At 37.6% G+C, this 27,735-nt stretch overlaps 1 protein-coding gene across 8 annotated transcripts in view; it reads right to left on the bottom strand.

Moving 5' to 3' along the window:
• Positions 1-16,118: 16,118 nt before the first annotated feature.
• Positions 16,119-27,735, bottom strand: part of CNOT6L (CCR4-NOT transcription complex subunit 6 like) — a 114,981-nt gene continuing 103,364 nt past the window's right edge. For all 8 annotated transcript variants that reach the window (XM_082726550.1, XM_082726548.1, XM_082726549.1 and 5 more), the window contains 3 exons: positions 26,991-27,218; positions 24,730-24,932; positions 16,119-20,081 (listed from right to left, as the gene is read on the bottom strand). In XM_082726550.1, the coding sequence (XP_082582676.1) occupies positions 19,869-20,081; positions 24,730-24,932; positions 26,991-27,218 (644 nt within the window). In that variant the 3' untranslated portion in view covers positions 16,119-19,868. The remainder of the gene's footprint in view (positions 20,082-24,729; positions 24,933-26,990; positions 27,219-27,735) is intronic.

Here is a 27,735-nt window from a genome sequence, read left to right as displayed (position 1 = left end):
GAAGCTAAGCAAAAGAGAGATAAACAACTACTGGACCACAAGGGGGAGAATTCAAGAGATAAATGGTGTCATAAGACAAAACAATATTAGAATAACTGGGATCCCAAAAGAAGAAAAAAAGAGAGGGGCAGAGGTATATTGGAACAAATTATAGCAGATAATTTCCCTAATATGACAAAGGAAACAAGCATCAAAATCCAGGAGGCACAGAGAACACCCCTCAAAATCAATAAAAATAGGTCCACACCCCAACATCTAATAGTAAAAGTTACAAGTCTTAGTGACAAAGAGAAAATCCTGAAAGCACTTCGGGATGAGAGGTCTGTAACATACAATGGTAGAAATATTAGACTGGCAGTTGACTTATCCACAGAGACCTGGCAGGCCAGAAAGGACTGGCATGATATATTCAGAGCACTAAATGAGAAAAATATGCAGCCAAGAATACTATATCCAGCTAGGCAGTCACTGAAAATGTAAGGAGAGATAAAAAGTGTCCAGGACAAACAAAAACTAAAAGAATTTGCAAACACCAAAGAGCCCTACAGTAAATATTGAAAGGGGTCCTCTAAGCAAAGAGGAAGTCTAAAAGTAATAGCCCAGAAAGGAACAGAGACAATATACAGTAACAGTCACTTTACAGGCAATACAATGGCACTAAATTCGTTATCTTTCAGTATTCACCCTAAATGTAAATGGGCTACATGACCCAATCAAAAGACATAGGGTATCAGAATGGATTAAAAAACAAGACCCATAGATATTTTGTCTATAAGAAACTCATTTTAGACCCAAAGACACCTCCAGATTTAAAATGAGGGATGGAAAACAATTTACCATACTGATGGACCTCAAAAGAGGGCTGGGGTGACAATCTTTATATCAGATAAATTAAATTTCAAGCCGAAGACTATAAAAAGAGATAAGGAAGGACACTATATAATACTTAAAGGGTCCGTCCAACAACAAGATCTAACAATTTTAAATATCTATGTCTCTAACATGGGAGCCAATTATATAAACCAATTTATAACAAAATCAAAGAAACACATCAACAATAATACAATAATAATAGGGGACTTTAACACTCCCCTCACTGAAATGGACAGATCATCTAAGCAAAAGATTAACAAAGAAATAATGGTTTTAAATGACATGCTGGGCCAGATGGACATCACAGATGTATTCAGAACATTCCATCCCAAAGACACAGAATACACATTCTTCTCCAGTGCACATGGGATTCTCTGGAATGAACCATATCCTGGGTCACAAATAAGGTCTCAACCAGTATCAAAAGACTGTGATCATTCCCTGCATATTTTTAGACCACAATGTTCTGAAGCTAGAACTCAATCACAAGAGGAAAGTTGGAAAGAACTCAAATACATGGAGGCTAAATAGCATCCTACTAAAGAATGAATGGGTCAACCGGGAATTTAAGAAGAATTGAAAAAATTCATAGAAACAAATGAAAACACGACTTTTCAGAATCTTTGAGTCACAACAAAGGTGGTCCTGAGAGAAAAGTATATAGCAATACAAGCCTTTTTCAAGAAACAAGAAAGGTCTCAAGTACACAAACTAAGCCTACAAATAAAGGAGCTGGAATAAGAACAGCAAAGAAAGCCTAAACTCAGCAGGAGAGGAGAAATCATAAAGAGCAAAGCAGAAACCAATGAAATAGACACCAAAAGAACAATCAAACATATCAATGAAACTAGGAGCTGGTTCTTTGAAAGAATTAAATAAGATGGATAAAGTCCTGGCCAGACTTCTCAAAAAGAAAAGAAAAGGAACAAAATTAACAAAATCATGAATGAAAGAGAAGAGATCACAACCAACACCAAAGAATTACAAACAATTATAAAAATATATTATGAGCAACTATATGCCAGCATATTTGACACTCTGGAAGAAATGGATGCATTCCTAGAGACATATAAATTACCAAAATGGAACGAGGAAGAAATAGAAAAACTAACAGACCCATAACCAGTAAGGAGATTGAAGTATTCATCAAAAATCTCCCAGCAAACAGGAGCCCAGGGCCAGATGGCTTCCTGGGGGAATTCTACCAAACATTTAAAGAAAAATTAATTCCTATCCTCCTGAAACTGTTCCAAAAAGTAGAAATGGAAGGAAAACTTCCAAACTTATGAGGCCAGCATTACCTTGATCCCAAAACCAAAGACCCCAGCAAAAAAAAAACAGAATTGCAGACCAATATCCTTGATGAAGACAGATGTAAAAATTCTCACCAAAATACTAGCCAATAGGATTCAACAGTACATTAAAAGAATTATTCACCACGACTAAGTGGGATTTATTCCTGGACTGCAAGGTTAGCTCAACATACACAAATCAATCAATGTGATACAATACATTAATAAAAGAAAGAACAAGAACCATATGATACTCTCAATAGATGCTGAGAAAGCATTTGACAAAGTATAGCATCCTTTCTTGATCAAAACTCTTCAAAAAAATAATAAAATAAAATTTAAAAAAACTCTTCATAGTGTAGGATTAGAGAGCATATACTTCAGTATCATCAAAGCTTTCCATGAAAAACCCACAGCAAACATCATTCTCAATGGGGAAAAACTGAGAGCTTTTCTCCTAAGGTCAGGAACATGGCAGGGATGTCCATTATCACCACTGCTATTCAAAATAGTACTAGAAGTCCTAGCCTCAGCAATCAGACAACAAAAAGAAATAAAAGGCATCTGAATTGGCAAAGAAGAAGTCAAACTCTCTCTCTTTGCAGATTAAATGGTACTTCATGTGGAAAACCCAAAAGACTCCACTCCCAAACTGCTAGAATTCATACAGGAATTCAGTACAGTGTCAGGACATAATACCAATGCTCAGAAATCAGATGCATCTCTATATACTAACACCAAGACAGGAGAAAGAAATTTAGGTGTCAACATCATTTAAAATTGCACCCCAAACCTAAGATACCTAGGAATTAACCTAACCAAAGAGGCAAAGAATCTATACTCAGAAAACTAGGCCATCATATCCAAAAAAATGGGCAGAAGATATGAACAGAGACTTCTCCAATGAAGACATACAAATGGCTATCAGACACATGAAAAAATGTTCATCATCACTAGCCATCAGGGAGATCCAAATTAAAACCACATTGAGATATCACCTTACACCAGTTAGAATGGCCAAAATTAGCAAGACAGGAAACAACATGTGTTGGAGGGGATGTGGAGAAAGGGGAACCCTCTTAAACTGTTGGTGGGAATGCAAGTTGGTGCAGCCTCTTTGGAGAACAGTGTGGAGATTCCTCAAAAAATTAAAAAGAGAACTTCCCTATGACCCTGCAATTGCACTCCTGGGTATTTACCCCAAAGATACAGATATCGTGAAAAGAAGGGCCATCTGTACCCCAATGTTTATAGCAGCAATGGCCATAGTCGCCAAACTATGGAAAGAACCAAAATGCCCTCCAATGGATGAATGGATAAGGAAGATGTGGTCCATATACACTATGGAGTATGATGCCTCCATCAGAAAGGATGAATACCCAACTTTTGTAGCAACATGGATGGGACTGGAAGAGATTATGCTGAGTGAAATAAGTCAAGCAGAGAGAGTCAATTATCATATGGTTTCACTTATTTGTGGAGCATAAAAAATAGCATGGAGGACATGGGGAGTTAGAGAGGAGAAACGAGTTGGGTTAAATTGGAAGGGGAGGTGAATCACGAGAGACTATGGACTCTGAAAAACATTCTGAGGGGTTTGAAGTGGCGGGAGGGTGGGAGGTTGGGGCACCAAGTGGTGGGTATTGTAGAGGGCACGGATTGCACTGGGTGTGGTGAAAAAATAATGAATACTGTTATGCTAAAAATAAATAAATTTAATTAAAAAAAACTATAGAATACTCAAGAAAGAAATTGAGGAAGACACAAAGAAATGGAAAAACGTCCCCTGCTCATGGAGTGGAAGAACAAATATTGTGAAAATGTCTATGCTAACTAAAGCAATCTACACTTTTAATGCAATCCCTAACAAAATACCATCAATTTTTTTCAAAGAAATGGAACAAATAATCGCAAAATTTATATGGAACCAGAAAAGACCCCCAATAGCCAGAGGAATGTTGAAAAAGAAAGCCAAAGTTGGTGGCATCACAACTCCAGACTTTAAACTGTTACAAAGCTGTCAGCATCAAGACCATATGGTACTGGCACAAAAGCGAACACATAGATCAATGGAACAGAATAGAGAGCCCAGAAATGGACCCTCAACGTGATGGTCAACTAATCTCTGACAACGGAGGAAAAGAATGTCCAATGGTAAAAAGACAGTCTCTTCAACAAATGGCGGTGGGAAAACTGGACAGCCACATGCTGAAGAAGGAAACTGTACCATTTCCTTACACCACACACAAAAGTAGACTCAAAATGGATGAAATACCTCAATGTGAGACAGCAATCCATCAAAATCCTTGAGGAGAACACAGGCAGAAACTTCCTCAACCTCAGCTACAGCAACTTCTTCCTAGAAACATCGCCAAAGGCGAGGAAAGCATGAGCAAAAATAAACTATTGGGACTTCATCAAGATCAAAAGCTTTTGCACAGCAAAGGAAACAGTCAACAAAACTGAAAGACAACTGACAGAATGGGAGAAGATAATTGCAAATGACATATCAGATAAAGGGCTAGTATCCAAAATCTATAAAGAGCTTAACAAACTCAACACCAAAGAACCAATCAAGAAATGGGCAGAAGGCATGAACAGACATTTCTGCAAAGAAGACATCCAGATGACCAACAGACGCATAAAAAAGTGCTCCATATCACTTGGCATCAGGGAAATACAAATCAAAACCACAATGAGATACCACCTCATACCAGTCAGAATGGCTAAAATTAACAAGTCAGGAAATGACAGGTGTTAGAGAGGATGCAAAGAAAGGGGAACCCTCCTATACTGTTGGTGGGAATGCAAGCTAGTGCAGACACTCTGAAGAACAGCATGGAGGTTCCTCAAAAAGTTGAACATAGAGCTACCCTTTGACCCAGCTATCACACTACTGGGTATTTACCCTAAAGATACAAATGTAGTCATCTGAAGGGGCATTGATGCACCCAAAGGTTTATAGCAGCAATGTCCACAATAGCCAAACTATGGAAAGAACCTAGATGTCCATCAACAGACGAATGGATAAAGAAGATGTGGTGTATATATACAATGTAATACTATGCAGCCATCAAAAGAAATGAAATCTTACCATTTGCAACAATGTGGATGGAACTAGAGGGTATTTTGCTAAGCAAAGCAAATCAATCAGAGAAAAACAATTTTCATATGATCTCCCTGATATGAGGAATTTGAGAGGCAGAGCACAGGTTGTGGGGGGGTAGGGGAGTCTAAAATGAAACAAGATGGGATCAGGAGGGAGACAAACCATAAGAGACTCTTAATCTCACAAAACAAACTGAAGGTTGTTGGAGGGGTGGGGGGCAGAATAGGGTGGTTGGGCTATGGACATTGGGGAGGTCATGTGCTATGGTTATGTTTGAAATGTGTCTGATGATTCACAGACCTGTAACCCTGAGGCAAATAATACATTATAGGTTAATAAAGATAATTTTTTTAAAAATACAATTTTAAAAAATAAAGTAGTAAAATAGATAGGAACAGAAAATAGTATGGAAGTGGCCAGAGGCTTAGGGAGGAGTTTGGGGGGAAGGAGGGTGAATAATAAATTATTGTTCAATGGGTATAGAGTTTTAGTTTGCAAAGTAAAAAAGTTCTAGAGATCTGTTGCATAACAGTATGAATATATACAACAGTATAGAACACTTAAAAAATGGTTAAGACAGAAAATGTTAAGTTTTTACCACAATAAAAAGAAAGGTAATGCAAATAAAGTACAAGAAAAAAAAAAAGATTAAAACATGAAAACAGATGCTGAGTGGAAAAAAACACAAGAGCATGCTAATGATTTGCTTGCTTGTTTCCACACTTATTTCTCATTCTTTCTTCTGAATATACCATGTGAATACTTTTCAGTCTTCTTTGCCAATCACTTCTGGTTAAGTTCAGCCAAGGAGAGACATGGTAGAGAGCTGTAAGGAAGAAGAGAAAGCCAGCATCTTTCTCTTTCTTTTGCTGCTACAGGTAGCATTTCCAGCAGACACTTGGGTCTTCTCCGTGACCCCAGCCCTTAAAAGATAGCTCCTCCCTTTGTGACACCACCTCCCACAGGCAGTGTCTGCCACAGTTCTAACTCCTGATCTGTAACCCCATCTTCTCCTGATTTCCAGTGGCTTAAACATCACAGTGGCTATTAGATGTCATTAATCCCCATTTTGCCTTACAATGCACTATTTATTTTTTAATTTATTTTCAGCGTAACAGTATTCATTGTTTTTGCATCACACCCAGTGCTCTATGCAATCTGTACTCTCTCCAATACCCACCACCTGGTTCCCCCAACCTCCCACCCCCCGCCCCTTCAAAACCCTCAGATTGTTTTTCAGAGTCCACAGTCTCCCATGGTTCACCTCCCCCTCCAATTTCCCCCAACTCCCTTCTCTCCATCTCCCCTTGTCCTCCATGCTATTTGTTACGATTATCACAAATAAGTGATAATCATATGAAAAATGGGCAGAAGATATGAACAGACACTTCTCCAATGAAGACATACAAATGGCTATCAGACACATAAAAAAATGTTCATCGTCACTAGCCATCAGGGAGATACAATGCACTATTTGACATTTTTTCCTCACCCATTTAACTCATGCCCTATATTCTACTCATCTTGATTGAAAGAGTGTATCTTCTGTTTTTTCAACTGAATCCTAACTAATGCAATCTCTTATTATAGGTACTTCCAAACCAAATCCATATGAAGAGACCATAAGTCCCCATAAATCACACCATTTGACCTACACACTTTTTTCCTTAAGATTCCTTAAGAAAAGAAAAAGAAAGGGTGCTCATGAGCTGGAGAGGAATAGAGGAAACGAATCTTAAGTAGGTTCTCGACTGAGCACAGAGGCAGAGCCCATATGCAGGGCTGAATCCCATGACCCTGAGATCATGACCTGAGCAAAAAGCCAAAACAAGCACTCAGTTGACGAGCCAGATACGCCAGATCTACAGACCTTTAAATAAGGTCTACATATTTGTTTCTATGTTTTGCACATCCTTAAGTGTTTGATATATATTTATGAAATATACACATACATACTAGGAACTTATCATATATGTCAAGTACTACAGTCTTCTTTAGTAAGATTCTTATAATCCAAGAGCACTGGTGTAATTACCCACCCTGTGGATATTCCAGGAAAAGAGATTGCGAGATGGAGACTGGCACTCAGGAAGTTTTGTGGAGAGGCCCAAGATCAAACCTGGGGGCCGAAGAAATGCAGTCACAACAAAGACCTTGACCATTGCAATGAGGGCTCTGGAGCTGGCCACATCCATTCAGAATTGTCACAGGTCTATGTGAGAAGGCTCAACTCATTAGCCCCACATTCACCAGTCACTGATATCTAGCCACAGATAGATATCCCCTCCCAGAACAGGGCATGACGTCTGGCAAGGCAGCTGTCCTACCTCAGTCTGGGGTACTTTTCAGGAATATTCTCAGTGGACATCCCACTCCTAGATGAAAGTCCTTAAGAGTTACCAGTAATCAGAGCACCACCTTGAGCCAGTCACTTGTCTTGTGTAATACATTTTTAAAGCATCTCCATCCTCTGCCCCCCAGAATGACAAAGGAAAGTTAAGTAAGATGAACTAGTTCTGTGTTGCAGCTGTTCTGGGGCTACAGTTGATACCCATCATCTCCCTCCTCCACTACCCACCAACACTAAACTTCCTGTCACTCTCAACCAGCATCTCTGCTCTCGATGGCTGATCTAGTGGGGTAACCTAGAATTTGGTTACCATGCCTTTTTCATGATTTTTGCACTTGTCAGTTACACAACAAAATGGAGCAAGGAAATGTCCAGAGTCACCAAGTACACCCCTGGGTGCCAAATATATCCCTCCCTGTGCCCATTGTGTAGCAGCAGCTGGACCTCCAATGCCATAGGTCTGCATAGCCCAATAGGAAGGGCCACTTGCACTCTAGCCTACGCTTGCTGCCAAGGTCCTTCCCGTTTCCTACACCAACTCATGACCAAGAGCACACAGTTATTGAGTTACGAAGTTCTTTGGGCCTCAGTTTCCTCACCTGAAAAAATTAAGAGAATTACAGTACATATTTTACTGGGCTGTTGTGAAGATTGAATGGTTTCATGTATATAAAGCAAATAAATAGTACCTGGTACAAAATAAATCATGAAAGAGTAAATTCTAGTTTTTATATTAATTTACATATTTGCCATGATCCACAATAAAGAAATGCAAGTGCCTAGAATATGCTTAGAAAACACAGGACTACTCTTAAGTTTTTTTTTTTTAATTTTTTTTTAAGATTTTATTTATTTATTTGACAGACAGAGATCACAAGTAGGCAGAGAGGCAGGCAGATAGAGAGGAAGGGAAGTAGGCTCCCTGCCGAGCAGAGAGCCCGATGTGGGGCTCGATCCCAGGACCCCGGGATCATGAACTGAGCCAAAGGAGAGGCATTAACCCCTGAGCCACCCAGGTGCCCTTTAAGTTTATTTTAATAAGAACTTTATCATTTGCTGTTGTAATTTTAAGTACATTTCCTTGACTTGTTTTAACAGAATTCAAGATCGCCCACCACATCATATTTGAGGATAAAAGCTGAACCTCAACAGATGAGAGAGTTAATAACATCCAGGTTAAATGACCACTGACCATGAGGGTCGAGCAGCCATTGGATAAATCTTCTCCTCTTCCACTCCTCAGGTGGACATTCACAGGTGAATTTTACTTGGTTCCTTGGAGGGCTCCTGGTAAGTTCAAGCCTTAGTTGCTCACAGAAGTAATCAGCAGAACACACCATTGAATGGGCTTGTGTTCTTTCCCCATTTAATTCTTCCTAGTTCCCACTCTTCTTTTTCTTTTTTTTAAAGATTTTTTCTTTATTTATCTGACAGAGATCACAAGTAGGCAGAGAGGCAAGCAGAGAGAGAGGAGGAAGCAGGCTCCCTGCAGAGCAGAGAGCCCGATGTGGGGCTCGATCCCAGGACCCTGGGATCATGACCTGAGCTGAAGGCAGAGGCTTAACCCACTGAGCCACCCAGGCGCCCCGCCACTCTTGTTTCTTAAGACCACATCTCAACATCAACTACCTGCAAGGAAGATCTCCCAGACTCTGTTCTTTGGAGAAACTTGGGCCAAGACAGTCATTAACAGAAGCAGCCCAACAAAGCAGATGCTTCTGGATTTGGATCACTCTCTAGTCACTCTGTTGGTGGATGACCCCAGTGCACTTTCACTGGTGGTGGATTTGAAGTACAGGTGGCAGAGAAGCACCAGCTTACAGGGGAAGCAGTAAGCCATATGGTGCAGTTTTAAGTATAAGGACTGTGAGGTTGTCGGGTTCTCAAGATTTACTTTGGACATCTTGAAAAAAGAAAACGACAGGCTCAGATTAGCCAATTTCAACTCCAGACATACTGTGAAAGTCAGATACACCCAGAACAGTGCTTTAATGATTATTTCAAGCAGCCATGGGGTAAACAATGCTAAAGATCAGACACAGGATGTGTGTAATGGTTGCAGAGCCACAACAAAGATGAGCATAATCTTCAAGGTTGTGCAAAGTGAGGTTCTAAATGCTGGGATAGGAACATGTGATAGAAAAACCAAAGAAGAGTCACCTGGGTGACTTAGTCAGTTAAGCTTTGGATTCTTGATTTTGGCCCAGGTCATGATCCCAGGGTCATGAGATCGAACCCAGCACTGAGCTCTGCACTCAGCGGGGAGTCTGCTTGAGATTCTCTCTCCTTGTCCTCCACCCCTCACACCCTTTCTCTCAAATAAATTTTTAAAACAAGTGAAAAGCCAGAGAAGCTCAAATCCCCAGATGTCCTTGAACCCTTAGGGCCCTCCCCCTTCCTAGAAAAAGAAACCTCCTTTTGTCTGGATAACTTGCAAAGTTCTTACTTGTGAAAGATGCCTCAAAAGACTGTTTGTCCTCCTTAAGACCCACCCATGCCTCCCTTCTTTGAACTTGAGATCAGTAATTATGGTGACATCACAGTACCAACTGAACAGATGTGTATATAGCACTTAAACCAAAAGAAAATAGCTTTCACACCCAAAGACTTCTAAAGACCTGACTAATTCTAGGTCCAGGGACTGAAGAAACATACAGTAGTGGATCTTGAAAGTGTTTAATCTGAGATATCTAAGACTGCATAAGGAATAATGTATTGATATGGTGGCATTCTATTGTGATTCAAGATTTTTAGTCATAGTAAAAAGTCAGTCCTAATAGCAGCAGGCATGAATTTCTTGAAATTAGGTGTGGCAGGTTGTGTTCCTTTGGAAGCATACTCTGAAATAGAGATTAATGTGCAACTTGTGGGAAACTCTGGGATGGGATGGCTGAGGTGGACTTAGACTGAGCCTTAATACCCACATATCTTCCAGGCATTGGAGGTTCCCAGTAAGGGGTCATTTCAGGCTCACAATGCTAGTGTACAAAGATTCATTGTTCTGGCATGAAAAAGTAAGGTTGTTGGTACACAATAGGAGGCAAGAATAAGCCTATGTGGAACCCAAGTGATTCACGGACAGCTCTTGCTTCTTTCACGTCCAGGGATGGCTGGCAAACTCAAGCAACCATGCCCAACAAGCACAAAACATCTTGTTGGGATGAAGATCTTGGTTGCCAAACCCTAGGAAAGCAATCTAGATCCACTGGTGCACTGGTGCAAAGCTGAGGAAAATCTGGAATGCTGACAGAAGAGAGACAGTGACAACTAGTCATCATAGCCTCAAAATCAGCTGCAGCAGTGGACTCTACCTTGTTCTCCTCCTCCGTGTTTTGTTGAGATTATACTGCGTCATTATGTCAGTCCTCAGATGCCTCACATCCTCTCAGCTCACTTCCTTACTGCCATCATAGCTTGGCGACCAATTGCACACAAGTGTAACTTAATAGCACTTCGCCTTTTGCTTTCTGTACCATCACCCACTCCATTTCCCCACTACTATTATATGGGATTCCTGCAGGAACCTACTTAGTGAATTTAATAGATGTACAAACAGGAAGAATTAACACACTTTTCTCATGGAAGCCCACAAATTCTCTCCTCTCTCATCCCTCATGAAGACAATTTTGAGTGCATTCTACTCAGCTCCTCAAAGGGTCAGTGGCAAGTTTATGTCCCCGTTGCCCAGAGAGGTGATTGGCTCAATATTGCACCGTTGACTTGGCTTTCCCTCTTTCTCTATTGTTATTCCTACACCCCTGTTCTTCCCTGGGATCATTTCTCCAAATAAATTACCTGCATGCAAACTCGTCTTGATGTCTGATTTTTCTAACATTTCATGAGATTCAATTTATTACATCCATTTTACCATTAAGGGTACATTTTTATCAAGGTCACATGAGGGAATGCAAGGACACTTGGTTAGTGTCTTGATTCCTCTATTTTAGGAGTATCTTCTTAATAAGCCAGTTGTCCTAAAATCTGGTCCCTCTGAGATACACTTGAAGTGATTCTATTCTGGAGTGCTTCCTAAAGGCTAGCCAGTGTCAAGACCTCTATAAAGAAAGGATCCTTGGGGTTGGTAAAAATGGCCAGTCAGTAGGCACTGAGCTAGAGATTTGCTGATGCTCACAATCTGTTACCACAAAACCTTCCATTACCTTCCCTAAGCACTTATTAAACTGGACAGTTGTTTTGTTTTATGCTCTTCGAGAATAATCTGGTCTCTATCACACCATATCTTAAAATCACTTTTCAACTGAATATCCCTAAACAGTTTCAAAATAGCTATTTGTGAGCCTTTCCCTCCCCCCTTCCAAGATTCTAAAAATTTAAGATACCTTTACTATAACACTTTAGTATTTTACATCATAAAAGAGTGTTTGCAAAGTGAATTCTTAGGAGGATATGGAACTTGTACAACTTTATATCCCCAAAGCACTTTGCTCATAGTAGATACTTGAATTGTTTGTTGAATGGATTTATTCTAGGTCTTGGGAGGTCTGCTTATTGAGACAGATTACTGCTGGTAACTCAGCAGATCTGATGGCTGTATATCAGTCAGGATGGGCTAGATCATGCTGCAATAACAAAACTTTATGAAGACATTGAGATTTGGCTGTTGTTTCTCTCACTTCATTTTCTGTGTAGGTCAGCAGGCAAGCTCTGTTTGTCAAAGTCAAAGACTTAGGATGGAAAGCTGAATCTCAATATACACTTCTATCATCACCAAAGCAAGAAAAGGGAACATGGCAAATTGCGCACTGGGTCTTAAAGCCTCACTTCTGAGTCCCTCTGCTCATATTTCTTCAGCCAAAGCAAGCCATAACTAAGGCTAACTTCCAAATCTATTCTAAACAAAGTACTATTTAAGCAGTAATATAGCTTTCACAGGGGGTGGGGGAGAGTAGCATGAATCTGTAACTTTTTGCCTGAATTACCTTGGCTTCCTACTTCACTATCCAAGAGATGTACTAACCTAAAAGCAAACACATACTGCACAAATACAGTAAAAAACCAAGACAAAGGTATGCAGTTGCAAAATGGCCATTTATTGCCTACAGGGGAAGGAAAGGGAGGGAGAGAAGAGGAAGTACACAGGTGCAAGGAAACAAGCATATATTTAGCCCTATACATCATGTGTGAGCAGTACCCAATCTCCAAAATGGAAAAAAGTATTTTGTCATCTGACATAGTAGTTAAGGTTCTTAAGCACCTCCCTCTGAGCTGCCACAAGATTTAAAAGGCAGGACTGCTTTGTTTAGTCAATGTTCACATTAATGAAAAAATACTCCCACCCAACTGTGTCCTTTTGCACGCACATTTTGTACAGTGTCTATTGTGAAAACATCTCAGCTGAGCAGTTTGCTCAAGTTTCAGACCTCATCAACCGTTTAACTGTAATAAATAGAAAAATAAAGCAGCTGGTGATTTTGTCAGAGAGAATGTGTTCAGTAAGAGCAGAACCACTTTCTCCAAGGATGACAGAGTGTTAAATGATTAGGACACCACAGAACCAGTCTATTAAACATTAAACACTAGTAAGCTATAATTACATGGCACTTCATTAAGTCTTCTAATTAAAAAGAGAATGATTTTTTTAAAAAAAGAACACAAAGAAGAAAAAAGAAAAAGAAAGGAAAATCTTAGATCTAAACTGATTACTGGAACACAGTAACAAATTGATTTGGTGCTTGGCTTTTTCTTAGGACAAAAACAAAGTAAATATACAACCTAAAACAGGAGAATTTGTTCTGAAATAGTATCAGTAGAAACCCCCAAGTATTTAGAGGAAAAATTACCGAAATATCTTGTTCAGTTTTAAACTGAAGTGCTTTGCTTACCAACCATTAAATTAGTTACAAAAACACTTTATAGGCCACAGAATGACTCAAATTTAGGCAAAACAATGAATTATTAACTTAATGCCAAATAATGAAAATAAATGAACCTTTCCCTATTTAAATGGTAGAGTTGAAGAGTAGATCGTCTCATGGATATTTAGTTGGCACTTGTTTTATGGTTGAAAGAAATCACAATGGAAGATATAAATTAACCCATAGTGAATGTGATCAACACCCTGGCCTTTCCGAAAGAGAAGGTACAAACACACACTTTCTCTTAAAAAACAAAAACAAAAAACAAAACTCCCTCATACCACCCCATCCAGAGGTAAAAAAGCCTAAGTTTGAAATGCTCATCCTCAAAATATTCCAAGGACTCCAATGAACTCTATTCCTCAACTTCTCCTGGATGAAAGAAATGCTTACATTTGGACAACTGTACAAATGCCCATAGTGCACTTCTCAGTGCTGCTGGTGTTTAAGAAATTTGCCACTCACAACACTGAACAATTCCAGATCCAGTGTGCAATAATACAGCCATCCAAACTCCTCCCCACCCCGCCCCCCCAAAAAAGTTGGCAGAGCACCGCTCAGGAATTTCACAGGTAAGGGAATATATTTTTAGCAAGTTAAGCACAGAGAAAGAACAGTACAGCTTCTGAATACATACACACCCAGACTACTGCATCACTTACTGTATCAAGACTGAAACAAGTAGCAGGAAACTAAGCCTGTTAAGAAGCAAAGCCATTGTTTGACACATCAATGCTGAGCCAATTGTGTGAGTTAAGATAACTAACTAAACGAATATGGTACATATAACCACTGTTAGCTTCAAAGAAAATACAGTTATATGTCAAGTAACTAGAAATTAACACAAAACTAAAATGAGCAAGGACGGACCACTTCTGAGAGGGTTACCATGATTCTTATGCTTTTAGAGTTGAAAGTGACAGATACACAAGTAGGAAAATTATCTAAATCTGGAGGAGATTGTTGAAACAAAGAACTACTAACAGGTGCCAAACTATGACTTCTCAAAGTTTCGGAAAGCTGTATGTACCAAGGTACTATGCCAAAAGAGTCATATCACTTGGCATTTACATACCCTTTTCAAAATGTGATTTATTGTTTCTGATAACGCAATTTCTAATTTCAAAACAATGCTACTGAGTTTATACTAAGTGCCATAAAAAATGAATATTTAGTTGACAGAAATGTCCTTATTTCATATGTTTTGAAAGTAAAATTTTACTTAAAAACATTCCATTACTTCCATGTCATAACGTATGCTGAATAAAACCTCAACATGCTTGTTTTCCTTTGGTTCCAAAAATAACCCAAACAAACTTAGGCCAAAAGGAATTACTAAGTAGGTTAACCAAGCTTGTTTTTCCTAGTTATCTCCCTACTTCTTGCTGTAGGACTTGAGTAATTCAACAGAGAAACTTACATAAAGAAGGCATTTGGTTAAAATAATAAAACATGCACGCTCTCCTTAACCACCTTCCTGAAAAGAAATTTTTTTTTTCTTCTCATGGATCTTATTCAGAACACCCTGCAGTATAGCTTGAAGAGCTTTCTTCTTTCTTCTTCCCCAGAAGCTTTAAGATGATGCTTATACAATAAACATTTCCAAATCATTCTGTAAAATGAAAGATGCTCTAGCCATCCTGTTCTGGAAACAGATTTCAACTTTGGTAAATAAGCCAGGTTAAAGGTGTACTAATTTATTTAAGTCTCAATTTGAATTTGGTGATCATGATGCCATAAAAAAATTAAATCAAAGCAACCATAAGTATAAAAGTTCTCATCTGCCTACAAACTGAAAACTTTAGTTGAAGTTCCTGGCTTAGAAAAATATTCTACTTTTCCTAGTTAATTTATCTACCTAGAATTCTCAGAGTTCTATAAACATGACATAATTCAGAAGGAAAAGGTTAAACAAACCTACACATTAGAAAGTTGTTTTTTTTTTTTTTTAAGGGTAGGGCAGGTTGGAGAGAAAGAGAGTACCTCATAAATGTGAGAATTCACATTTCTGTCAAAATATAGGTACATGAGTGCTACTTTTGAAAACGTGCCACGAAGTCATTGCTTGCTATATAACCATTATTCTATGGCCTGCCAAATGTATCAGAAACTATGTTTTCTGTGACCAAAGCTACTGCTCAGTCAGTACATTTTACAAAGCTATTAAAATCTCTCAGAATATAAGACTTAAAAACAAATAAGTACTGGTAAGTACTGGGACACAGTCAATTTGCTAGAAAACCTAGCCCTGTATTAGGAATGAAAAGCACATGCCTCTCATTCCATCAAAGAACATATTTAATCTATTTTGTCTTGTGCTTTCTCTACTTCTTGCTATTTGATTTGAAAGTATAGAGAGCATTTATGATTTTTAGAAACTCTTGGAAATGCAAATACAAACTTAATTTTTCACCCACTTAATAAGAGATACTTAGGAGATACAATTTTAAAATGGAACACAGCTACGTTTGCCTATGTTCCAGTTTTAATGTGCCACATCCTCAATTCTAACACAACCCACCAAAGAATCAAGTGATATGAGCCTTAGGTATCTTTCAACTTTCTCCCTTCTCTGTGATTCAATACATAACTGGAACACACCAAATAACAGGGACAAATAAGAAAAGAAGCTTTATATTTCTGCAAACTACAACACTAAAACACAGTGGCTTCTTTAATACATTCACACAGGATGCTTATTAGTAAAATTAAACATCTGCCTAGGAATATCAGAAAAGTAATTTGAAAAGAAAGAGCTTGGAACAAGGCAAACAGGGGGAGGGGCGGGAAGCTGGTCTCAGAACCCATTGTGCCGTTACCTGACTTGAACATGTGATATTCAAACGAACGTTCACACGCCTTACATCAAAGAAATGAAACGAAAATATTCAGCTACGTTGTACAAAATTTTTTTTACATAAAACATCATAAATCTTGAACAGATTTACTATATCTGAATTCTAAAAAGTTGCCTATAGAATGGTGCTGGGATTCTGTTCTCTGCTTGCTTTTAGGCAGTGCTGTTGCTTAAAAGTTGACACCAGGCACAATATTTTAAAACAAAGTCAACAAGCAAGGAGCAGTAAGTGGATTTGAGCCTTTCCCAGATGTCAGTCCTGAGGATGCTGCAATATTCCCCATCAAAATGTGTAAAGCTATGAGGCGGATACTGATGCCTGAGAGAGTGGGTGACTTGACATGCACTTGTATGACTGTTGTAATAGCAAACAGTGCAGTTTTCCCTTCCTCAAACAACACTGTTTTAATAAATTTAAGGAACACTCCAGTTCTTAGACAATTATCAGAAATCATATTTAACAGTTAAAAACAACACATATTATCACAACCTAAAAATGCCCAAATTTTCTCTTAGCTTCAGATAAAATATGCAGCAGCCCCAATGGCATAAAGCTTATTAAACTTAGATTCTGAGAACTAGAAAGTATATAAGCATAAATATTGACTTTCATTGAATATATACCATATGTCATTCACCTCTTCCTTTTGGCTTCTCACTGCCAAAGTTCTGAACGGCATGCATTGTAACGAGACAATACTGAGGAGAGCAGCATTTCTGATCATCTGAATTGGCAGCTCAAAACAGATACCACTCCTTTTACAAAGGGAACAAAGGGTGAAAGGTGTGTGAAATCTGGGCAGTGGGCTAAAGGGAAACCGTGCACATGAAATTTGGGTTACCATGCCCCAAGTGTGTGTGCCACCCAAAACATAACACAATTACCTACTTCAACAGAGCTACTACCAACATTTACTAAAACCACATTAAAAATACACAGGATAATGAATGCTTTGAAAGAGTGCATTTGGAAGCAGAGAGAACCCAATTACACACCTTCCTGCAACAGAGTGCCTCGATCATACACAAAATAAACTTAAGCTGTTTACAATGTTTCCCAATTTTTTTTTATTTTTTCCCTCTACATTTAACTATTAAAAAAGTTTTTTATTAATAAATGGGCTCCTCTGTGGTTCATATACAATCATAAGTGAACTTTAAATTCCATTTTATACAAACATCTCAAAAAATATTGGGAGTGAAGTATGGTAGGAAATATTGCTCACATTGCTAATTAACATGCGTGTATGAAAGAAGGAAAATGTTCTGTTAGTGCATATACCTCCAGAGCAGAAAACCCGCCCGAAACAAAAGATTTAAAATAAAACATACAGTAGCTGATTACAAAAAAAGGTAATGTCCACAAAATTAAGTTTTTCATGCTATTCTACTTTCCAGTACTATGGTTCAGGTAATCAATTTGCATGGCTAGATGTTGAATGTTTGAGGTATATAAGAAGGGATACCTGCACACTGAGGAAAATCTGTCACCTTAATGGTTGTTTCTTTGTTATTTGTTTGTTTATTCTGGTACTTTACCATTTTTAAAAGAATATTTTATTTACATCAAACTTCACTCAACTACAATGACATTCCAATTATAATAGATGACAAACAACGCCTCTATCACTAGGCACTTTTAAAAGGGAGTTTAGGCTTTACAGAACCCTTCTGATGCAATCCCGTATATGACATTACATCATCCCACCACCCTCGTCCCACTAAAATTATCCTTCTTGGGAAATATTATCTTATACAGCCTGATTAATTTACTATGGAAGAAATTAGTATAAAAGGACCAAAGGAAATGCATCATTTAAGACTAATAAAACAGCCTAAGGTGTTAGGTTTGAAAGAGGAGGCAAATTGTAAATATTTAAAACTAATTAAATAATTTAAATTTGACCTGTACTTTATATATTAGTGAGACACAAATATAGGCTATTTTCTTTTAAAATTTCATTCACATAATGGAAAATTTCTTGTTTATTAAAAATATCACATTTTGAGACTAGAAACAGTAAAGTGCATGAAAAGTTTAAAATATAAATTTCAGAAAACTCTTATAGCAGCAAAAAAGCAGAATAAAGAAAAACTTAAAAACACAGACACAACCTTTTCCTGTTAACTGTGCCATAATTAACATCAAGTAGCCAACCAATTTTTCCCCCAGAAAACAGTATTACGTTCACTGCCTCTTGAGTCACAGATTTTTAACTGGCCCCTCCTGGGCAAAAAAAGGATTCCAACACTTCTAAAGAGCATTGACAGCTGGGAATAAACCAGTAGCTTCTTAATTCAACCCTGACAGACAACAGAAACAAAGATTAAAAGCATATAATGGCCATTTGGCAACTAGAGTCAGGAAAAATGATCCGAGGTTTTCAGCTACTCCCTGTTCTTTCTACGCCGCCCCCAACCAAATCCTTTCCACTGTTACCTCAAAAAGCCAAAACTAGTAGCCACTTGTCCTACTTCAGGAAACACATGAGATATTTGTATCGCTTTTCCCTTTTAAAACTTGGGTCAGGGGGTTTTTATTCAGTAGTTTGTTTATTTTTTTAAACATTTGACTATAACAGCAAAAATTATTATACAGATCATATAATATCTGTTTCTCTAGCACAACCAGACAGAAAAAAGGTAGATGAGAATAATGAAAAATACTGGACACTAATTTTGTGGGCATCCTAAAATATAACATATCCTATTTTCAAGATGTGTGGCAGTAGAAATTACCCACTATTTCCCAATAAATAAACTGGACAGAAAGGCTTAAAATTAATACTTCTAATGAGGTTATAACTAATAGAGGAACTAAATACAGTGACTCCTCAAAAAAAAAAAAAAAAAAACCAGCGCTTGCCCAACAAACTGTCATGTGCTGTTGAATGCCTGATTTTGAAAGCATATTGTGCAACCATCTTTAATTTCTCTATTTTTCATATTATGGTTAAAGGCTGTATCATAGTTTATGTACAGGTCTAGCAAATTTAAGTGCTTTGTTAATGTGCAAAAGACTTGGGGAGCCAAAAATCAGTTTGTTATAATGGAAAACAGAAATTCAAGAAACTTTTCCTGTAAGGCATGCCATCATTCAGTTTAAAATGTCATATTTATAGTTTTTAAAAATTGCCTTTTACAAAAATGGTTGGCTCATTTGAAACCATTCAAAAGAAAGTATTTGTTTTGGAAAAACAAATACACTCTTGTTGGGCCTTAAATTGGTGATTTATTAATTATGAATGTTGACTCCTAATATAATATGAAGAAGGTCGAATTTAAAAACATGTTAAATTAAAAATTTGGAAAGAGTAATACTTTGGTTCCAGCCCTAGTGCCAAATGATACCAATATGCACAAAAATGTACAAAATCTTAGAGCAAACACATAATGAAAGGAACCTGAAGAAGCAGCTTAAGGATGGCCATACTTCACTCCTACATACTTTGATTTACAACTGTACAGGTCCATAGCAACAGCTCCCCCGTCGTTGCGGGGCAGTACTCCACTACCTCCGATTAGGCAAGTGAACACCATTGACAAGAGGCAGAAGTGGAGGGTGGAGTTCAAGTTGTGTTAACAGTGAGAAGTGGTCTGAAGGGATGTGAGGGTGCGGACACCCAGTGATGTTGTTCTCAACCAGCCATTGAGGATCTAAAGGCCCCAGGACACCAAGCACGTTCATATGAGTCTTGGAATAGAAAATGTAGTCAATCACGCCCTGGAAAGAGATGAGAGGTTGGGGGAAAAGAAAAATAAATGCTTAGAAAGAAAGAATAACTCAAGATATATAAAGAACAATCCATGATTTGTAAAAGCCAAATACCTGAGTCACCTGTACTTTCGGTACCTGTTGTCGTGACAAGAAGTCAAAAAGGACTCAAGTCTTCAGTGGGTATTAACGAAATAAAGAGGGCTCAACAGGGAAATACGTGGCCCTACTGGTCAGAGAGCCCTGCATTTGTGTCCAAGTGGTAAGCAAACTAAGCTAAACACACCATGTTGTGTCTAGGCATCTTCTTTAAAAATGGCTTGCTTAGGTCAGTGAAATCTAATACATCAGTATAAACATTATGGGAACTACACTAAATCTATCAGTTTCAACGAGCTGTTTTTATATAAATGTGTGACAAAAAGGTATGACCCAAATTAACTTTTTAATGTTAACTGGCATTATTTTCAGTTACTTGCACATCAAGATATCCAAATACACCTGAATGAAGTCATGGTAAAGCAGGTTTCAGATTTGCCAATTCTAGTTCAGCTTTCCCAGATATGCCACATATGTACAAAATACTACATACACTTAATTTTTCTAATGTGTTCTTTTTCACAGGTTCTCATTTTCACAAATTCTGGATTCTTTACCAAAAAAATTTCAGCAGGGATGTGTGTGTGTGTGCACACACCCAACTCTTGATTTCAGCTCAGGTCTTAATCTCAGGGTCATGAGTTCAAGCCCTGCACTGTGTTCCACACTGGGCATGGAACTGACTTAAAAAGGGAAGGAGGGATTATAGTCAAATTTCTTCCTAGCCGTATCAAGAGAGCCTGAGCCCAAGTGCGGAGAAATATTTCCAGATATGGAAGTATCTATTTAGAAATGCTACACATAATGAGTTCCAGTAGTCTTTTAAATGTTATCACAATGAAATGGGCTACTTAAAAAAAAAGAAAAAAATTTAATGAAAAAAACTTGTATTATCAAAATTTGGAAATAATTACTTCAGTTTGTTGGTTCTGACATGACCAAGACCAAAATAACGACATTGTTCTTTTAAGGAAGAAGGCCTCATTAACATTTAGAAACCATAACCTTGCCACAAATTAAGGTACCTACTTGAATCCAAGAAATGGACTTTCTGCCATTTATACTCCAAGTTCAAATAGTTATGAAATGATATTTGTACAAGGTATTATCCTTTCATTTTGGCTCATGCCCAGTTTTACAGTGACATTTTAGGAAAAGGGTTCACAAGGGTCAGGGTGGATTTATTTGCCTTTATGAGACCACCCCTTTGCTTCAACTATAAAGTAAAAAAAAAAAAAAAAAACACACAACTGAAATACTCTGTTACGTAGGTTGGATAAACCTAGTGACTTTATTAGAGTGTCATCATGCAGATCAACTGATAGACTTACAGAATCCTTTGCAAACACAGGCCTCAAGAAGATGTTAAACATTCTAGAAAGTAAGACATACTTAATTGGAGGCATCACTTGTAACTATTTTCTCAGTGTGAAACATCCAGAGTAAAATTTCTCAATCAGAACCCTTAGCAAGGACGTATCTGCAAACTCATCCAAATATCTGTACATATGTATTTACATTTATATACTGCCATTTCCAAAAAGTAGGTTATTAGACTAATGATTCCTAACCTTTTCCTGATTCAAACTTTTTAAAAGGCTATAATGTAAGGAAAATAACTTTTATATTAGGAAAGACTGTAATAAGTCTATAGAAATGTATTTGAAAAAAGGTAAAAATAATGAAAATAATTTATGAGCTAGCATTATGCTGTTTGTCTTATAAAAAGAATGTTAGAAAATTATATACTATAAATTTCATAATGTAATAGAGAAAGATTTACTACTTGACAAAACAAAGAAAGATTTACTACTTGCATTAACTGGCTCAGGCACACCCTTAGACTGGTGGGATAGAGAACAGCAACAGCGAAAAGTCTGAATTAAGCTGTTAATTCAATGTATCTGGTGTTATAGTCTAAAGGTTTCTGTCCCCCTAAAATTCTCAGGCTGAAATTCTAACTCCTAAAATGATGGGAGATGGGGTTTCGGGGAGTTAATTAGGTCATCAAGGTAGTGTTCTCATGAATGAAATTAGCGCTTTATAAAAAGAGGCCCCAGAGAGCTCTCTTAGACTCTCTGCCACTTGAGGATACAGGCAAACAGCAGTCTGCAACCCGAAGAGGGCCCTCATCCAAACCCAACCATGCTGGTACCCTGATCTTATACTTCCAGCCTATAGAACTGAAAGCAATGAATTTCTGTTATTTCTAAGCCACACAGTCTATGGCCCATATTCTGTTAGCTCTTATGAGAACACCTGGTCTACAAGTAATTCTCCTGTTTACCTACCCTTTGGTATCTTCCCAATTAGTTCTAGATTAAAGGAATCTGATTTCTAAACATCACTTTTCTACATTTCTAAATTATTCAAGGACCAAGAAAGGAAACAAATGCTAAGCCAAATGAGTAAAATTTAACAACACTCTACTGATCCAATGGCAGAATACTGTATTTAGATCCATATGTAATGTTGATTACATGAGCCTTTTATATTTTATGTTACCTAACCTTTTTTTACTGATTGACTTTAATAATAGGATGGCATAAAACACTTTACATAAAACTGAAACACTCACTGCCATTTGGACTAACAGCTTCGTTCTCTGTTGTTAGGTGTGCCCAGTTCTTCCTCAGCTCACCCTGTCTTTCCAGCCACTTCCCATCTTATCCATCTACCCATCAGGTCAGCCCGTGTATCTCTCTTCCCATGCGCACCTGTCTCTCACGGGTTTACAGCTCTATCCTTCTGTCTCAACCTATCCCCATACTCAAACATCAAACACTCTGAGTCACGCACGCACTTTTGGTTCTTTACCTGTACTTCCTTGGACAATGAAAATGGTTAAGATTTTTGATTCAATTATTAACACATGTAAAATCTTTTGAAGAAATATCAACAAAGGATTTTAAAACAATTCGGATGGTTAAGAAAGATGGCTCAGATTAATATCCCAAATTCTGTTTCTCTAATTTCCATTGATGGACAAGGAAAAATAACATTTATCAAAGCCTAGATGTGATAGAAATGATTTGGTCTTTTTAACCACAGGCATACGAAAACAGCAATAAGAGCTGCAAAACTATTAAACATTTATTGTGGGGAACTTTAATTCAGATATTCTGGGTTGTGCTGGCAGAGACGTATTACGTATCACTAGAGTCACAGGGATAGAAATTAACCTATGGTAAACCATGTGCCATGAAGCCTAGAGGTTTTCCTTTGAGGTTGCACAAGAGCAGGGGTGTGCTACAGTCAGAGAGTACCTGCTTTCTTAGTGCTTCATCCCCACTCTGAATTGAATGGTATTATGCTGGGAGCTTGAAATCTACCAGAATGGGAAAACTTACACCACAGAAACCAGCAAGCACCTGGAGTTAGTGTTTCTTTTTCTCAGAAAGCTGGTTACTAGATGTCTACCAGCCCATGACTGCGTATGAGTGATCTGAATAAAATGAATTATCACTTGGGATAGTACTAACTACTCTAACAGCAAAAGTACTAAAATTAGATTCAATTCACTCTACACAATTTTTTCCTCCACCTCATGATCACAAAAGTCAACTAATAACATCACACAGATTTCCCTTTTTCCTATTTGCCCCTTAAAAAGGGGCTAACAAGCACCAAAAATATAAAATGGTTATTGGAGATGTGAAAGACCATTTTGAAAACTTCCTTTGGTATTTTTATTATATTCCCTCTAGGCTTCTTACATGAAACCACTTTCTAATATCTGCATTTTTTTCAAGATTCAAGATTTTAGTATAGATGCCTGAAGTGCCAGAAAGTCAAACAGAGGTACAATGGAGGAGTTACATACAGTCAGAAAGACTGATCGGATAATTGGCAAAGGGAAAGTAATCTTACCTACAGAAAACCACTACAATCAATCCTTCTAAAGAACAATTTGTCTTGTACAATGGGTCCTCTAAATTTTTTTTATTTTGAAAAAATATATTTTTCTTTCATTAAGCTGGAGTGTTCCACGCCTGGGACTATATTAATTTGACTATGTGGATATATATATATATATATTATATATATATATTAGACCCTAAGTACAACCATCTCTAACCCCATCTCCCAAAGAAACTTAGAAAATTTAAAGATAAATAAGACATTAATGGAAAGTACAAAGAAAATTTTGAGCGACTATTATGTAAACTCATTCAAGATCATATACCCATATCAGGTTGCTTATTATTTAGATCCTTACTGAAAGTTAGGGATGGTATGGACAAGTGAAGGTTAACTATATTAATAAATATAAAGTGTTCTGAACTAAGCATTTTGGAAGTTTTTGTTATTTATCAGTATTACTTCAAATGTGAAAGTTTGAAGGTTTAAAAATCTTCTCAAATCAGTAATAACAACAACAACAAAAAACAAAGCTAATAAATCTCCTGACATTTAGAAGCATACTTAGTCAAGACATTTTGAGAATCTAAAAATTCCCAGAGATTATACAAGTAAGTATTATAAATAATATTTATCTTTCTTGTCGTAGGTTTGTATTTGAAATAAGTTCTGTATCAGCCCAGAGGGGGTCACTCACTTTGAAATCAAAGGTGTAATTGGTGTAAGGCATCAGGTTATTTTCATAGGCGCTCTTCAGCTGGAAGCCGTGTGTGATTCTCCCTTCTGAGCTCCCATTCTTGCCATTGCAGCTGAAGTTCATAAGACACTCATTGTACCTTAGCTCCTTGAAGTCTTTATGGTTGTCAGCTACTCCTCCATTGCTCAAATATTCCACGACACCTAGTAAAGAAGGAAGGAATACTATCAGTTAGCATTTTAGACCTTCTATAGGACTTTATGACCAAAATTTTGTTGTCAGGTGGATATACCAGGTTCGGGATGATTTAATTAGGTTGAGCCATATACAATTGCCTTTTTCTGGTTGTCACTGCTAAAAAGAAAAAAAAAAATCAAACACCAACAATTTCATATGGTTAAATCAGACTGAAGAGTATTTCCCTATTTCAGAACAAAGTATCAGGATCATCCAGAAATATCTTCAGGTTTCTTAATGGTTCTTCAAGCTAAAGAGGATTCCCTGAGCTCAAGGTGGCATTCACTAAGAAGGTCTTAACCCTGAAGGCTTTTAGACTATTATCCTAAACCACTATATCTCATTAGTATTTCACTATTTTATGCAGTCAATTAACAACTTTGGGAATATGTAAAATAGTGCATAAGTAATAAAAAATCATTTACAACAAAAACAGATTTTAGATCTTCAACACTTTAATGTTTAGGTTAGGTAGAAAATATTCTTTATTTTGAACTATAGTGAGGCTCTTTCCGTTTCATACTATAAGGGACATTGTATGCTACTTGGTCAAAAATATTAGGTATGTATAAAGAGCTAAAAAGAGTAGAAGCATTCGAAAAATACATTGCTTCCATTTAACAAGCAAATATGAGAAATATATCAGAACCCTTGTGATGATGATTAGTGAAGACTGTTAGCCATCTCCTTCTGTCTGTGATCAGGAATGACAGCAACATATCATGAGTTAAGTGATGAGCACAGTTATCAGTACTGTGAATATGTGAAAAGCACTTATCTAGCACTTACTACATGTTAGGCACTGTTCCAAGTGCTTTATACACTTAAACCTCACAAACAACTTTATGTGGTAGATGAAATTGTTATCCCCTTATTTAAAAATGAGGAACTCAGAGACTGCACTTGTAAGTGGTAGAACCAGGTTCCAACCCTGACAGTCTGGCTGCAAAAGCAGCTCACCATGCTGTACTGTCACATGACAACTCCCCGGCTTAAAGAAAGCAAGCGAAGCAGGAGAAACTTGTACTTGAGAGCATTCAACTCAAAAGGACTAAGAAAGGAAGAAAATATTCTTTATTTTGGTTAAGGTGCCAACTGGGTTAGATGCTGAAGACAAGTATTCATTGAAGACAACATTTATTTACTGAGGAGAAAAAGTAAAGATATTTTCTAGATTTGTGACTTATGAGTTTCCAATTGCAAGTATTTGCGTTATGTCACATTTACTGTTGAGAGAGTAAACAATTTAAAATAGCTTATTAAACATATAAAAAACTTAGTAATACCAAAACAGTAATACTTAAATGTTTTACATTGAAATTTAATATCTAAAATGCAGAAATTAATTTTTCCATAGATCTAAAATAATGTAAGTTAGGACATAAAGTAGTTTAGTGAGCTCTAGAAGTAATGTCACATCCAAGGAGAATATGGATCAGTCTTCTGCACCACATATTAGTAATTTATCTTAATGAATTCACTGAAAAGTTGCAACCCTATTAAACTACCCGTGCTGAATATTCCCTGGTTGCCTCTTCTCCGCTGCACTCCGTGCCCCAGGAGGCTGATGGCATCAATTGCAACCCCTCCTTCCACTCTACCTGCTGCCTGGACTTGGTCATGGGCGGACTGGCAGGAGAGCAGAGTGAGACTCCCATCTTACTGCTGACTTTGCCTTCACTCCTACTACATAATCCTCTTCTTAGAACTACTTTTTCCAAGTTATGATAAAAGTTCCTACCCTTTTCTAAACCTTTAGGTGTAGATGTGGTAAAGGTCCTAATTCCCTTAGTAGCAGAGGACTGCACCACCCCTTATTTTGTGTACCTTAACCCCATACACATTTGTGTTCATAGCTTCTATATTAAACTCTCCATTACCCCAGGTCCTATCATCCCTGGATGCATACTAATACACTCCCTTAATCTGGCAGAGAAATTCACTCAGAAGTTGGGAGCTAGCTAGCCCTTCAACTAGCTGTTAAAGCAAAACTGAAAGGAATGAGGAAATGATGTTATAAATACCTGAATCTGGCAATGAGTTAAGATCTGCACATAGCACCAGCGGGATGGAATTAGGATCTGCGGTTGGGCTGCCAGGCCTACTAGAGGCTTTCTCCAGAATGTTTTTAACCTCTGAGACAAACATCATGGTCTGGATGAGTTTCACATCAGAATACTCTGGGTCCCAATGCATGTGGGCATTCGCCACTATAAGCAGCTGTTTGTCTGCAGCATGAATAGGCTTCATACCTAAATTCAAACATTTGAAACAAGAGGGTAAGATTATGGTTTATGTCTCAAAAAAGCAATTATCTTAAGGTTTTCTCCCAAAAGCCCATAGCCCCTTATTTTTTTTTTCCATTAATCTGTATCTTCCATTTTATCTCATAATGTAGTTCTTAGAAGCTAAAATGCTAAGATTCTGGTAATCCCAACATGGGAATTACTCCTCTAGATCAGGGTAGACAAACGCAGCCCCAGGCTAAATCTGGCCCACCATCTGTTTCTGTACAGCCTGGATGAGCTAACCCTGGTTTTACATTTTCAAAGGAGTCTACAAAAATATCTTCGAAAGACTGTGAAAGAGACTGTATGTGGCCCACAGAGACTAAAATGTTAACTTTCTGGCCCTTTACAGAAAAAGTTTGCCAACTTCTGCTCTATATGCCCAAGTTAAGAATTATATCATGATACAATCAACATTTGATTATAGTTCCTTGACTTGCTGAGTTCTTGATGTAAACAAGAACTTTAAATACCTCTGTCA

Source organism: Mustela nivalis (assembly GCF_964662115.1).
Source record: "Mustela nivalis genome assembly, chromosome: 4".
In the NCBI taxonomy this organism is placed as follows: domain Eukaryota; kingdom Metazoa; phylum Chordata; class Mammalia; order Carnivora; family Mustelidae; genus Mustela; species Mustela nivalis.
This window is presented reverse-complemented; position numbering and strand designations above follow the sequence as displayed.